At 42.7% G+C, this 15,028-nt stretch overlaps 1 protein-coding gene across 1 annotated transcript; it reads left to right on the top strand.

Moving 5' to 3' along the window:
- The first annotated feature begins 3,558 nt into the window (after positions 1-3,558).
- On the top strand, positions 3,559-9,591 carry LOC132821391 (alpha-1,4-N-acetylglucosaminyltransferase-like). The gene is made up of 2 exons (XM_060833971.1): positions 3,559-3,852; positions 9,001-9,591. The coding sequence occupies exons 1-2, from the start codon at positions 3,559-3,561 to the stop codon at positions 9,589-9,591; spliced, it is 885 nt and encodes a 294-aa protein (XP_060689954.1).
- Positions 9,592-15,028: the final 5,437 nt, after the last annotated feature.

Raw genomic sequence — 15,028 nt, 5'->3', positions numbered from 1 at the left:
GGTCGAGTGCTGGCAGGTGGGACGAGGTTGGGTTGGGATATCTGGTTGACATGGACGAGTTTGACAGACCAGCCTGTTTCCGTGCTGTACAGCTCTCTGACCCCAACTCTATGACATCAGTTTATGTTTAGTCTGAATTTTATGTTCCTCTGTGAGCTCTTGGTTGCAGTGTTACTTGTAACTCTTACCACAGCGATGTTAACAGCAGAGTTGCTCCTATCATTGTTCGGGTTTTCTGCTTCACCTTGTGGATACTTCATAATTTTGCCACTGAGACTGAATTCTTATGCTGATCACCTTTCATCTCGATGACAACAGTGACTGGCACATTCAAAGCCATCCTGTCTCAGCCAGTGGTGTAAAGTTGCAGACTGTATTCCTCCTTACTCCTTGATGTTTCTTACAGCAGCTGTCTCTCTTGCAGTTCTCAGAATCCACATCATTGCAGTTGTGCACATCGAAAACCGTTTTTCAGGTGCAGCATTTAATGGTGAAAATATCCAAACCAAATTATTTACAACAGATGTCACATGACGATGAGAGGTCAATGTCATTATAACACACAGAAGGCAAAATGGCCAAGACCTGATGTAGTGTTTCCCAGGACTTTGTGGGAGGTTCGAGAGGAAATTACAGGGGCCCTAGTGGAGGAATTTGTATCACGACAGCCGTGTGTGACATATTTGAAGATTAGAGGATGGCTAATGTTGTGCCATTATTTAAAAAAGGCGACAGGGAAATGCCTGGGAACTAAAGACCAGTGAGTCTGACATCTTGGGGGGAAGTTGTTGAAGGGGATTCTGAGAAACAGGATCTACAGACATTTGAAGAGGCAAGGATACATTTCAGATTGTCAGCATGTCTTTGTGCTCAGGAAATCATGTCTCAAAAACTTGATTGAGTTTTTGAAGGTGTGACCAAGGCAGTAAAAGGGGGCATTAAACATTATCTACAAAGCTTTTGACAAGGTACCACATGGTAGGTTGTTAAGTAAGGTTAAATCTCACAGGATCCAAGGAGAGCTAACCAGTTGGATAAAAAAAATTGGCTTGACAGTAAAGGACAGTGAGTGGTGGGAGAGGGTTGTTTTCAGACTGAAGGCCTGTGACCAGCGGTGTGCCACAGGGATCAGTGATTGGTCCAACTGTTTCTTGTCATTTATGTAAATAACTTAGATGAGAATTTAAGAGACATGGTTAGTACGTTTGTGGATGACACCAAGATTGGTGGTCTTGTGGGCAGTGAAGGAGGTTATCTGGGAATACAGCGAGCTCTTGATCAACTGGACCAATGAGCTGAGGAACAGCAGATGGAGTTTAATTTAGATAGTTGCGAGGTGTTGAATTTTGGCAAGGCAAACCAAGGCAGGACTTACACAGTCAATGGTAAGACCCTGGGGAGTGTTACAGAACAAAAGATCTAGGGATACAGGTTCTAGATTCATAGCTCCATGAAAGGGGAGTCACAGATGGACATCGCGGTGTCGAAGGCTTTTGCCATGCTGGCTTCCATCCATCAGAGCACTGAGTATAGACTATGGGACATCTTGTTGCAGCTGTACAAGATGTTGGTAAGCCACATTGGGAGTTCTGTATACAGTTCCAGCTGCCCTACGAGAGAAAGTGTTCTGAAGCTGTGGGTGTACTGTACCTTTAAGAGAGTTAAAAGCTGGTACAACTACCTGACAGCAACAAGTGTTCTCAATAAGGTAACACTTGGTCGAAGCCAAATTATCTGGTTGCCTGCAAATGACAAAACAGATTTGAATTAGGCCAATCAGTTTAAATTATACCCTGAAAAATACCAAACTCCAATCCAGTTTGAATTTAGTATATTGACAATATTAAAAGCCAATGACACAACTTGAAGCTCTGGGGGTATAAGGCTGGGGAAAATTGAGAGGAGAATTGCCAAGCTACCAGCATGTAAAAAGACTGCATGAGAAATAGCTCTCTTAAAGGTACCTTTATCGATCAGTAACCTGTGAAGTAGAATCCCCAAGAAGAAGAAAAGACCAAAATACAGAGGAGAAGCTAAAGCTGCATGGTTCTGAGATAAGAAGTGTTGTTTTGTAAATCGTAATTGGGACGTTTATTGGACTAATCTTGCGGAAGGGAAGGTAAAAGATAGGTTAGCGGAAGAGTTGTAAATAGTTGTTAATTAATTATGCTCTGTTATACTTTAAGAAGTAAAGTTGGTAATTTTTCTTAAACTAGCTCTTGTGCTGTCGAATGTTCACAAATTATTGTACAGGAGAAATCTTTTCTGTGTTGCTAGTTTTAAATTCGATAGGAGAGTTTCAAAGGATATCAATAAACTCGAAAAAGAGCAAAAAAGATTTACCAGGATTGGAAGGTTTGAGAGGTTAGATACGCTGGGAATTTTTCCTTGAAGCTGAGGAGACTGAGGGGTCACCTTATAGAAGTGTATAAAAACATGAGAGGCATAAATAAAGTAGATAGCCATCAGCCTTTCCCTGTGGTTTGGGAGTCTAAAACAAGAAGGCATTGATTTAAGGTGAGAGGGGAGAGATAGATACAAAAGGGTCCAGAGAGGCAACTTTTCACATAGAGCTTGGTGAGTGTCTGGAACAGGCTGACAGAGGTAGTGATGGAAGTGAATCCAATTTTGTAATTTAAGAAACATTTGGACAGGTACATGGATGGGATAGGTATGGAGGGACACAGACCAAACAAAGGCAAATGGGACGAGATTAATTATGAAAACTGAACAGCATGGATAATTTGGGTCGAAGGTCTTTTATCATGCTGTCGACCTTTGTGACATTGTGGATCAGAGGGGGTTCGGTGCTCAGCCTGACAATCCTCCAGCATTCCACATGCCCCCACGCACAAACCCAGCCCAGTTCTATGTCCAATATGATGATTACCACCAAAAGAGTGCAGATCAAGGGTCCAGCCCACCACTGAAAGCTTGCTCACACTGATCTGCCCATTAAGTGTCTTCTCCTGCAACTGAGAAAATTGCAGCCCAGTTGGGAATAGGCCATGAAGTGTTCCCATGGTAGTTATTAATTTGCCAATTTGAGATGGGTCAACTGTGTGGAAAGATGAGCTTGGGCCTTACATCCCAAATTGTCAATGGTGGAGACCGGAGGTGATGGGTTTCCGATGCACCGTAACCTTGTCTAATGGATGTTAGCTCTGCCTGTTCCTCCACTGATGCTACCAGACCTGCAGTCTCCATTTGTATTTCAATTTCCATTTCAATTTCCAGCGACTGATGTTTGGCATTTGACCTCATAATTGATGTTTGCTCAGGTATAGTTACACAATAGTATGAGGGGGCTGATTTACATTCACGTTAATCATTCTTTCTTTTCATAGAAATCTTCAAACAACAATCTCCAGCATGAAGAGGAGTTGCAAATCATTCTTAATTTTCCTCATTACAGTAATTGCCATTATCACCCACACTTTGTTATATTCCTCTTTGAATAAAGGATACTTCAACTTAACTGAGTTGAGAAAAAAGTTGCAAAATTATGCTGGCCAGCTGAAATGGGTGATATCTAACCAGGTCTCCCCTGCAACCACAATGACTGTGAAAGGCCCACACCCAACCACAGAGCCCGGAATTATTTTTTTACAGACTTCCAGTGAACTAAATCCTAAACCATTGGTCATGTGCAGCATCGAATCAGCAGCAAGACTAAACCCAAACAAACCTGTCTATTTCTTTATGAAAGCATTCACTGGGAATGTATCTGCGTTTCGGGAACCTGAGTACAAAGCCATCCCTCTGCTTTCTTCATTCAAGAATGTCATCATCTTGCCCTTGAATCCTAAAGAATTGTTCAACAACACGCCCTTGGCTGGATGGTATGAGAAGGTAAGGAACCGTGTATGGTAAAACCTACTCTTAGATATCAATCTGACAGATGAAATAATTAGCTTTCCTGACAAGCTGAATCCCAGGTTCTATATGTCTCCAGTGACATGTCATGCTGAATTGGAAGTCCTATGGCTTTTGGATTGAGGTTCAGTTTCAGATCCAGTTAATTCATTGCAGAATGTGGAAGAAAACCAGGATTATTTTCCTTTTGAAAATCAGCATTTGTCTCAATTGTTCAGTTTGCACTTTGTTCATTTGTGAATAGGGATATTAACTTGGAAACTTCCCAGAAAATATTAATTCAATCTGTATCCAGCAAAGATTAGATCAACATTTTGCTGTGTGTTTCTCTCATGCAAGTTTGAGAAAATGGGGATTATCTGTAAATACCAGTTAATTTCACACCTGAACGATGTTGAAATAATTTCATGCATTTAAGCCCAGAGGGTGAAGCTCAGACAGGAGATGTCAAGAAACCATTCCCGGGAGGCTGGTAGCAGTTTTATTTGGTGACTTAACTAGTTAATCTCTGTTACAGAGCTGGAGGGGAACCATGATCAAAACTTTTCTTTTTCAGTTAAACACAGAACCAAAGTCTGCAGTCAGTTCATGATTGAGAGAGGGCTCGAGACTCAGTCAATTCAGTGAATACAATTTGGGAATAAAAAACCATTTGGGTGCCAGTTGTGGCTGCAAGAAATATTGTCTATTGCACAATCAGAATTTCTATTTAACTCTGTCTGTAAGGTCTGTTTCCCATCTGGCTACACCACAATCCAGTGACTTTCTCCATGATCTTCCTTGTGGAAGTTACCTCTGCCATCTCCATGATTGATATCTTGCCCTGTAAATCCATCAGGAATATTTCAGACATCTCAGGAGGTTCCTGCTCTGCTTCCATTGAATTCCATCCCATTTGTCTGGTTTATCTCTCATCCTCACTCTTTCTCCCTGGGTACACGATGACCATGTCCTAAGCTGAGCTCATATGAAACCTTGTCTTTCCATGTAATATGGTGCATTACAACTGTTCCACAAGCTTGGCAGGTTTACACCTGGAAGATGTTCACCTGGAGATAGCCCTGCTGCCACCATGATTCAGCTGTGCTAACATTTATTGCCTGTCCCTTATTGCCCTTGAGAAGGTGGTGCAAACTGCCTTCTTGAACCTCTGCAGTTGGTATGTTATCAGTAGACCCACAATCCCCTTAGGCAGGAAAATTCCAGGATTTTGACCCATTGACAGTGAAGGAACAGCGACAGACTTCCATGTCAGAATCGTGAGTGTCTTAGACAGGAATTTGCAGTGAGTGATGTTTCCTTGTATCTGATGACCTTATCATCCCAGATGGGAATGGTCATGGGTTTGGAACATGCTGTCCATGAACCTTGGTGAATTCCTGCAGTGCTTATGAAAGATAGTAAACATTGCTGCTCCTGAACATTGATGGTGAAGGAGGGAATGTTTATGGAAGTGGAGCTATTCCATCAGGCTGCTTTGTTCTGGATGGTGTAAAGCCTCTTGAGTGTTGTTGGAGCTGCACCCATCCAGGCAAGTGGGGAGTACTCCAACACACTCCTCACTTGTGCCTTGTAGATGATGGATAGTCTTTGAGCAGTCAGGAGGTGAGATACTTGCTGCAGTATTCCCAGCTTCTGACCTGCTCTTGTAGCTACTGCAGGTATTGGGTGAGATCCGGGCACTTTCTAGTTAATGGTGGTCCCTCGGATATTGATAATAGTAGATTCAGTTTTGGGAACACCACGGAGTATCAAGGGATGGTGATTAGATTGTCTCTTATTGGAGATGGTCATTGCCTAACATTTGTGTGGTGTGAATGTTGCTTTCAACAAAGACTGAATATTGTCCAGATCTTGTAGTTTTTGAACATGGATTTCTTCATTATCTGAGGAGTTATGAATTGTTCTGAACACGATGCAACCATCGACGAACATCCCCATTTCTGATCTTATGATTGCGGGAATGTCACTGATGAAGCAGCTGAAAATACTTGGGCCCAGGACATTTCCCTAAAAAACAGCTGAAGACTTGCCCTGGAACTGGGATGATTGATCTCAAACAACCATCACCATCTTCCTGTGTTCCAGGTATGACTCTGACCATTGGAGGGTTTGCCCCTGATTCCCACTGATTCCTGTTTTGGTTGGGTTCCTTGAGGCCACACTCAATGGAATTCCACCTTGATGTGAAGGACTGTCACTCCCACTGTTCCTCTGGAAATGAGCTCTGTTGTCCATGTTTCAAAATAAGGGTGTGATGAGGTCAGGGGCTGAGTGGCGCTCATTGAACCCAAACTGGGCATCACCGAGCAGGTTATTGCTGAGCAGATGCTGTTTAATAGCACTGTTGCTGACACCTGCCATCACTTTGGAGACAGTGAGGTCTGAAGATGCTGGCGATCAGAGTTGAGAATGTGTTGCTGGAAAAGCACAGCAGGTCAGGCAACATCCGAGGAGCAAGAAAATCGACGTTTTGGGCCAGAGCCCTTCATGAGGAATTTTTCAGCTCCTTGGATGCTGCCTGACCTGTTGTGCTTTTCCAGCAACACACCTGATATCACTTTACTGAAAGTAGAGTATAGACTGATGGAGTAGGTTTGACCAGATTGGATTTGTCCTGTTTTTTTTAATGATCCAATCTGGGCAATTTTCCACATTCTCAGATAAATACCAATGTTGCAGCTGGATTGGACAGCTTGGTGAGGGGAACAACAAATTCTGGAGCCCAGATCTTCAGTACTATTGTGGGAATGTTGTCAGTGCCCATAACCATTACAGCATCCAGTGCCTCCTGCTGCTTCTTAATATCACGTGGAGTGAAACGGATTGGTTGAATAGTAATATCTGTGAAGCAAGGGACCACTGGAGGAGGCCAAAATGGATCATCCCCTTGGAATTTCTGGTTGAATTTAGCTGACAATAGCTGAAGTTTGTTCTGAATGCTTCAGTAATATGTTTTGCACTGATATGCTGGGCTCCTCCATCATTGGGGATAGGGATATTTGTGAAACCACCTCCTCCAGTGAGTTATTTAATCATCCACCACAATTCACATGTCGATGTGGCAGGTCTGCAGAACTGAGATCTGATCCATTGCTTGAGGGATCTCTTAGCCCTGTCTATCACTTGCTGCTTATGATGTTTGCTGTGCAGGTAGTCCTGTTTGGCAGCTTCACCAGGTTGGCCCCTCATTTTTAAGTACCCTTCGTGCTGCTCCTGCACTCTCCATTTAACCAGGGTTGATCTCCTGGCTTGATGGTAATAGTTGAGTGGGCAATACGTCGGACCATGGAGTTGCAAATTGCAACTTAAAAGTCAGGAATAGTTTTCGACAATAGGAGGAACCTTTTTTTATTAAAGAGTCGAGACAGAGTTTCCAAGATCTCAAAAGAGTTGAGAATGTTGTTCATCAGCAGTTGTGTTTCAAATTATCCTTTTCATTCCAAGGAGAAAGAGAGTATAGCTCTCCAGGACATTGCTTCATGTTTGTACCTGGATACAAGACTCATGTGGTTCAAGATCTCCTGGAAAAACAAGCATCATTTTGAATATCAGCTTACAGGATTTTCCAAACATCACAGAATATCAAAGACAGAGTTTTGAATCTGTCTGGGTCCAAGAGAAGCTGAAGCTTGAGACCAAGGTCTGTTGGTGAAAGCCTGTGTACCCATTGGAAAGACCAGATTTATGGGGAGTTGAAACAAGGCTCAAACTGTCACTTAGCTTCAGCGAGAGGGTGGCTCTCTGGGGCAAAAATGAAAATCTCACTGGGAAAAATAGTTCTCATCTTTAAGGTTACCAGTCTTGGAAAAGAAATGAACAAAAATCAGCTGCTTTGGGAACTAAGAATAACTTTGGTTTGAAATTGGTATATTGAAAGTCTGAATGTAAGTTTGTTCACTGAGCTGGAAAATTTTGTTTCTGACATTTCGTCACCATACTAGGTAACACCGTCAGTGAACCATTGGATAAAGCAGTGGTGGTGTAGCCCACTTTCTATTTACCTGTTTGTGTTTCCTTGGGTTGGTGATGTCATTTTGTGTGGTGATATCATTTCCAGTGGTGATGTCATTTCCTGTACTTTTTTCACGAGGTAGTAAATAGGATCCAATTCAATGTGTTTGTTGATGGAGTTCCAGTGCTTCATCCGAAGGCTCACTGAAGATGTTACCTGGTATGGTGATGAAATCTCTGAAAACGAACCTTCCAGCTCAGCGAGCAAACCTACATCCAGAACCTCAACCTGAGCTACAAATCTTCTCAAAACTCACTAATATTGAAAATCTACACACAAAGGACAATGGGTAGTTTTATTTTCCATTGGGTCAAGAAAATGAAGAGGTACTATTCTATTCTGTGCTTTTTAAAGTATAATTTGCCATCAAAGATTTGTTCAATGAATAGTACTTTCAATTATTTGTTATAGTCGGTGTCTCAAATTATGAAAGCTTGATCCTTTGAGTTTTAGTTTGAAGTTTGAATATTGTTTTCCAAGCATTGGTCTCCATGGGAAACTCCAAACTTTATAGTTATAAAACTATCAGGTTGTACCTGAATGTTTTTGTTGTCTCTTGTGACATTCAATCGATACCCAAGGTAGACAGATGCACAAGAGCAGGATGACTGATTGAGCATGTGAGATACAACTCATCCAGTGATTCAGTCTTGAGATAAGTCACATTTTCATTTCAAATAGATCTGTATTTCTTTTACACATCAATATTTCAGCACGAGCCACTGAACAATGTAAGGAATGTGTTCAGAAATACTCTCTCAATTTGAAGACACGAAGGGTTGTTTTTGAGTATGTTTCAGTGCTTCTTTTGCCATTGCTGTGGTATGATTCCCAGGACACTGGCTCTTGTGGTTGAAGATGGAGACCGTGCTGGGGGCAATGGGGAAATTGGCTGCAGCTTTTCTCCATTGAAAGACTGTGCAGGTTTACAACTGAACCAGCCCAGATTCCTGTCTCCTCAAGACCTACCTTGCAGCCCATTACAAAGTGCTCTCAGGAATTAGTGCTCAACCAATGAGTATTGTGTGGAGGGAGTGGATTGCATTTGGAGAGAAGGATCATTTAAAATATCAAAAGATATAAGTGATAAACCTTTCATTCTGTTACAGGTAGATCCCAGCAAGGAAGGATATTGGATTCACGTGCTCTCTGATGGCTGTCGGCTGGCCTTGCTGTGGAAGTACGGAGGCATCTATCTGGACACGGATACCATTTCACTCAAACCCTTGGAGTTTCGAAACTTCATTGTTGCAGAGTCAGCAAACTATGCGAGTAACGGAATTTTGGGATTTAACCGTTCTCATCCCTTTTTGGAGAACTGCCTGACTGATTTTGTTGAGAAATATAATGGAGCAGTTTGGGGCCAACAGGGTCCTACACTGATAACCAGAAACTTGAAGAAATGGTGTGGGACTGATCTTCTCGATCAATTTCTCAACAAAGAATGCAAAGGGATTGGGTACGTGCCCAACTACTTGTTCTACCCAATTCCGTACCAGAGCTGGAGACAGTATTTTGAGAAAAACAGATGGAACAATAATAATGATGCTATCGAAAAGGAATTCTCAAAGTCAAATGCAGTCCATGTCTGGAATTTTATGAGTGGTCATCAGAAACATGATATTAAAGGAAGCCAATCACGCATAGAATATTTCTACCAGAAATATTGTCCAAGCACATATGGAACTCTGTCAAATTAAAATTTATTTGAATCAAGTGTAAAATTTATATTGAAAATTAATAATAGCAAAATTAGTGTTAATCAAACTAATCACTGGCTGGTACCAACTGGTCCCAGTTGGCCCCACCTCATTGTACCTTTCCCTGTATCTTCCTGCTCTCTGTGAGGCAGCTAGGTCATGGTGAGGAATGGGTTACCATGCAACTAGCTGTCCTGGAGGAAAGTGGGAGAGATGTAGGGGGAATATTGGGAACTAGGACTACGTTATTCAGATCAGGGATAATTAATCATTCATCCTCCATATTTTAAGATCCCAGGGATATTTATGGAACCCTTTCTCTTTCTCTCAATCATTGTGTTCCCAATCACCCTGTCTCTGGTTAGTGATTGTGTCGGGGATTTATGAATGAGGGTTTCAATGTTAGTGATGCTGCCTACATGGACAATAATTTTATAGCTAACACTAAAAATGGAATCTGAAAGTCACTTTGATCTGACATATTCTTTGTAAGATATTTTTTGTAAGTATATTTTAATCATGTGTATTTTGATGGGTTTATTTTTGTTGAATTCATTCTCAGTTTATTTCTGTTTCCTGGTGGATCATGAAACTGATGTAAAAGTTTGATTCCTCCCTGTGTACTTTGATTAATCTGTTAGAACAAAATTGATCTATTTTTAAATCGCTGCAGGGTTTCAATATTCGAGATAGTGTGTGTGTATATATATATATATATATAAATCTCTGCTGATGATTTTGACACAGTAAACTGTTTTGGAAAGGGTTGAATTTGTTGTTGATTTTATTCACCTCTGTGCTGGATTAAGTCAGCAGGTTCGAGCTGAGAGTTAACATTTCCCGCATGTTTTTCTTAAAGGGCTGTTCTCTGATGCAGCAATCACTGGGTGTTTCCCAGTTCCTGGGAAAACCTTATGTTCCTGTCTGTCCCCTTCACTCCCAAACCACCACCAATCACACAATCTGGAAGAATCAGACTGAACACAGGATGTTCCTGCAGAGCTGTTGGGGGCCAGGTTCTGACTAATGTTCCTTGACTCTGCTCCATTACCCACTGAACTGGAATTAAGTTGAAAAATACCAAAATAAGACAAGACAAACAACAACAACTTGCATCTATGTGGAGATTCACACAGGGTAAAAACTGCACGGTGTTCTTCACAGAAGCAAAGTCAAACAAACCTTGACACAAAACCTGATAATGAGACATTAAGACCAGTCTAGAAAGAAATAGATTTACACAAGTGTCTTCAAGGATCAAAGACAGTAAGAGTGACAGTGAGGAATACTGCAGGAATTCCAGAGCAGCTAAAGGCTTGGTCTCCAATGGCAGGGTGGTTCCAATCAGAGACATGGAAGAGGTCAGAATGGATAAGCACGGATTCCTCGGAAGGTTTGGGGCAGCAGGAGGTTGTAGTGATACGGAGGGCAAAGTCACTTGGGAGTGAAAACAAAAGAAATTAGTTTTGAGGCATGCTGGACCAGGAGACAGTGTAGGTCATTGAGCATGAAATTAGTGGGGGTGACAGTGACCTGACTGGGCCCTGGACCCCACTGTATCCGTGTCCTTGTAATGATATCCTGCAAGGAGGGATGAGCAATCAATCACACTGTCTGTCCCATATCCATGGATACATCAGCCTGGAGGAGTTGGAAGGGGATTACCATAGGGGACATTTCAACACTCATCTTTGAAGGGACATATTGTCTGAGAAGATCAACTCTTCAGACAGAACTGGGACCACTCATGTGTGATTGGACATTGGCCAGGCCAACACCAGAACGTGGTGTCAGCAGTGGCTCAATGGGAGAACTCCAGTCTCTGGATGACGATTATAGGCTTGAGCCCCTATCTCAGGGAATGAGTGTGTATTCCTAGCTGATGCTCCACATGGCCCTGAGGGGGTGCAGCACTGTCAGAGATGCTGTCTTTTGGAAGAGATGTTAAACCACAGCACCAAGTATCCTTGGTAAATGTCAAAGTTCCCGTGGAGCCATCTTGAAGAATGACAGGAGAGTTTCCCTTTGAAGCTGAGGTCAATGTTTTTCAGTGTAGGTAAATAGACATAGGAGTAGGAGCAGGCCATTTGGTCCGTTGTCTCAAATCCATCATTTAACTCGATCGTGATTGAGTTTCCACCCCAACTCACTTCTCCTGCATCATTTCCCCTTTTCCATATCCCTTGATCTCTTTAATATGCAGAAAGCCATTGAATTCTGCCTTGAATAGATACAACAATGGAGCTTTCTGGCAATAAGTGTCTGAAAGGATTAACTGACATCATGAGAAATGATTTACCCATCTTGTTATAAGGACCAAATCTTGGGTGGAACGAATCACTTTCGCGCTATATTTCAGTTTTCATTCAATGCGAAGCAATGTACTTGCATTTCTGGATCAGTTCTAGTCCAGTGCTAAACAATGTAGTGATGTGTAAGAAACAAAAAACAAAATACTGTGGGTATGAAAGATCTGAAATAAAATCAGACTGTGCTGGAGAAACTTCTCCCCATCCGAAGAAAGTACATGCAATGTGCTCCAGACTGATCTCAAAACTCTGAGATATTGATCTGGGCTCTGCCTTTTGCAACTGGATCCTCAGCTTCCTCTCCCACAGACCACAATCAGTGAAGATAGACAACTGCACCTCGTCCAAAATAACACTCTACACTGGAGTCCTCCAAGGATGTGTTCTCAGCCCCCTACTGTATCCACAATTGTGTTGCCAAATTCAAAATGAATGTTACCTACACGTTCACTGAAGACACCACCACAGAGGGAAGGATATCTAACAATGCCAAGTCAAAATACAGAAGGCAGATGGAGGGCTTGGTGTCATGGTACAATGAGAACAATCTGTCTCAACATCAGTAAATCTAAAGAAGTGATCATTGACTTCAGAAAGAAAGGAGGAGAACATGCCCCCATCAACATAAACAGAACTGTGGGTGGGAGAGTGGAGAGGGTCATGTTCCTCAAAGTGACAATAACCAACAACCTGTCCTGACCTTCCCACATAGATGTGGCAGTCAAGAAGCACAACAACACCTTTTCTCCTTCAGGGGCCAGCAAATTTAGCCTGGCCACAAGGATGCTCACCAACATCTCCTGATGCACCATTGAAAGCATACTGTCCAAGTGTATAATGGCCTGGTATAGCAACTGTTCTGCCCAGGACTATAAGAAACTACAGAAGGTTGTGTGCACAGACCAAACCATCATGGAAGCCAACCTTCCATCCATGGACTCCATTTATGTAGCTCGCTGCTGCAGAAAGGCTGCCAACATCATCAAAGACCCATCGCACCCCAGTAATGATCTCCCACAACTCCTTCCATTAGGCAGAAGGTGTGGAGACTGAACACATGCACCAGCAGGTTCAGGATCAGCTGCTTCCTGGCCATTATTAAACTGATGAATGGATTCTCTGCCCTCAGGTGTCCCTGTGTTGTGGTGGGTGCCAGCCGTGCCAGCTGTGTGCCCTCCCCTTCTTTTTGGCTTCCCTTCCACTATATGCCCATTGAAAGGTGGCTTCTGATGCCAGGACATGACTGGGTACATGGCTGGGCTTAAAAATAGCACAGGCAATGGGAATGAATTTGACCTGTAGCCTTTTACGCTCTGATATTTCAAGTGTCCATCTAAATAGTGCGGAAATGGCTTCAGGGTCTTGCCTCGACCATCACTTTAAGCAGTGAGTTTCACTCTCCAGACATTTTTTTCCCCTCAAGTCTCCTCTTGCTCCTTACCTTCGTGCTCTGTCCCTGGTGATTGATAGCTTGACACAGAGAAAATATTCTCCCTGCATATGACCTTCATAACAATCAGGGTCCCCTTTGGTTTTCTCTGCTTGAAGAAAAACAACTCCAGCCTCTCTAGACTCCCTTCACAGCGGAATCACTCCAGCTCAGTGACGGCCTGGTGAATTGCTTTTGCACCCTCTCTAAGACAATCACATCCATCATCTCGTGTGGTGACCAGAACTGCACACAATGTTCCAGTTGTAACCAAAATAACATTGGACACAGTTCCATCATCACCTCCTTGCTCCTGTATTCAATGCCTTGACCAATAAAGACAAGTCTCCTATAACCCTTCTTATTTACCTGTTCTGTTGCCTTCACTGATTTTTAAAATTTGTTCATGGAACATGAACAACACTGGCCGAGACAGCATTTGTTGCCTGTCCCTAGTTGCCCCTTGAGAAGGTGGTGAAGAGCTGCCATCTTGAACCACTTCAGTCCATGTGCTGTGGGTAGATTCACAATGCCCTTAGATAGGAATCCCAGAATTTTGACTTATTGACAGTGAAGGAACAGTGATACATTTCCAATTCAGGATGGTGAGTGGCTTGGAGGGGAACATGCAAGTGGTGGTGTTCCCATGTACCTGTTGTCCCTGTCCTTCCAGATGGAAGTGGTTGTGGCTTGGAAGGTGCTGTCTCAGGAGCCTAGGTGAATTTTTGCAGTGTGTCTTGTAGATAGTACACACTGCTGCAACTGACTGTCCTTGGTGGAGTGACTCAATGTTTGTGGATGCGGTGCTGATCAAGGGGGCTGTTTTGTCTTAGATGGTGTCAAGCTTCTTGAGAGTTGTTGGAGCGGCCCACATCCAGGCAAATGGGGAGTATTCTATCAAATGGCTGATTGTAACTTGCAGATGGTGAACAGGCTTTTGGGAGTCAGGAGGTGAGTTCCTTACTACAGTATTCCTAGTACCTGACCTGCTGTTGTAGTCACTGTATTTATGTAGTGAGTCCTGCTCAGTTTCTGGTCAACAGTAGCACCCAGGATTTCGATAGGCAGGATTAAGTGATGTGAATACCACTGAATATCAAGATTAGATTTTCTCTTTTTAAAAATGGCATTGTCTGGCATTTTTTGGTACACAAGTGTTCCTTGCTACTTGTCAATCTAAGCTTGGATATCACCCAGATCTTGTTGCATTTGAACATGGACTGCTTCAGTATCTGAGAAGTCATGAATGGTACTGAGCATGTGCAATCATCAGCAAACATCCCTCCTTTAATCTCATGATGGAGAGAAGGTTATTGATAAAGCAACTGAAGGTTATGCTTGACCCCCCAAAACCACTCCCCTCTTCCTTTATTCCTGTACAACTCCATCTAGTAGAGAGTTTGTCCCAATTCCCATTGATTCCAGTTTTGGTAGGGCTCCTTGATGCCACAATCTGTCAAATTCTGCCTTGATGTCAAGGGCTGTCACTTACACCTCACCTCAAGAATTCAACTCTTTTGTCCATGATTGAACCAAGGCTATAATATGGTCAGGATCTGAGTGGCCCTGGTGGAACACAAACTTGGCATCACTGAGCAGGTTATTGCTGAGCAGGCTCTGTTGATGACACCTTCCATCACTTTACTGATGGTCGAGAGTAGACTGATGGGATGGTAGTTGGTGGATTGGATTTGCACTA

This window comes from Hemiscyllium ocellatum, chromosome 13 (assembly GCF_020745735.1).
Source record: "Hemiscyllium ocellatum isolate sHemOce1 chromosome 13, sHemOce1.pat.X.cur, whole genome shotgun sequence".
Classification (NCBI taxonomy): domain Eukaryota; kingdom Metazoa; phylum Chordata; class Chondrichthyes; order Orectolobiformes; family Hemiscylliidae; genus Hemiscyllium; species Hemiscyllium ocellatum.
The sequence above is the reverse complement of the archived record's forward strand: the minus strand, read 5'-3'. Positions and strand labels throughout refer to the sequence as shown.

Bases quoted from the DNA above. Each gene is read 5' to 3' on its own strand.
- LOC132821391 (XM_060833971.1), top strand. From the start codon at position 3,559: ATGACTGTGAAAGGCCCACACCCAACCACAGAGCCCGGAATTATTTTT. The intron at 3,853-9,000 runs GTAAGGAACCGT...ATTCTGTTACAG, and splicing joins TGGCTGGATGGTATGAGAAG to GTAGATCCCAGCAAGGAAGG.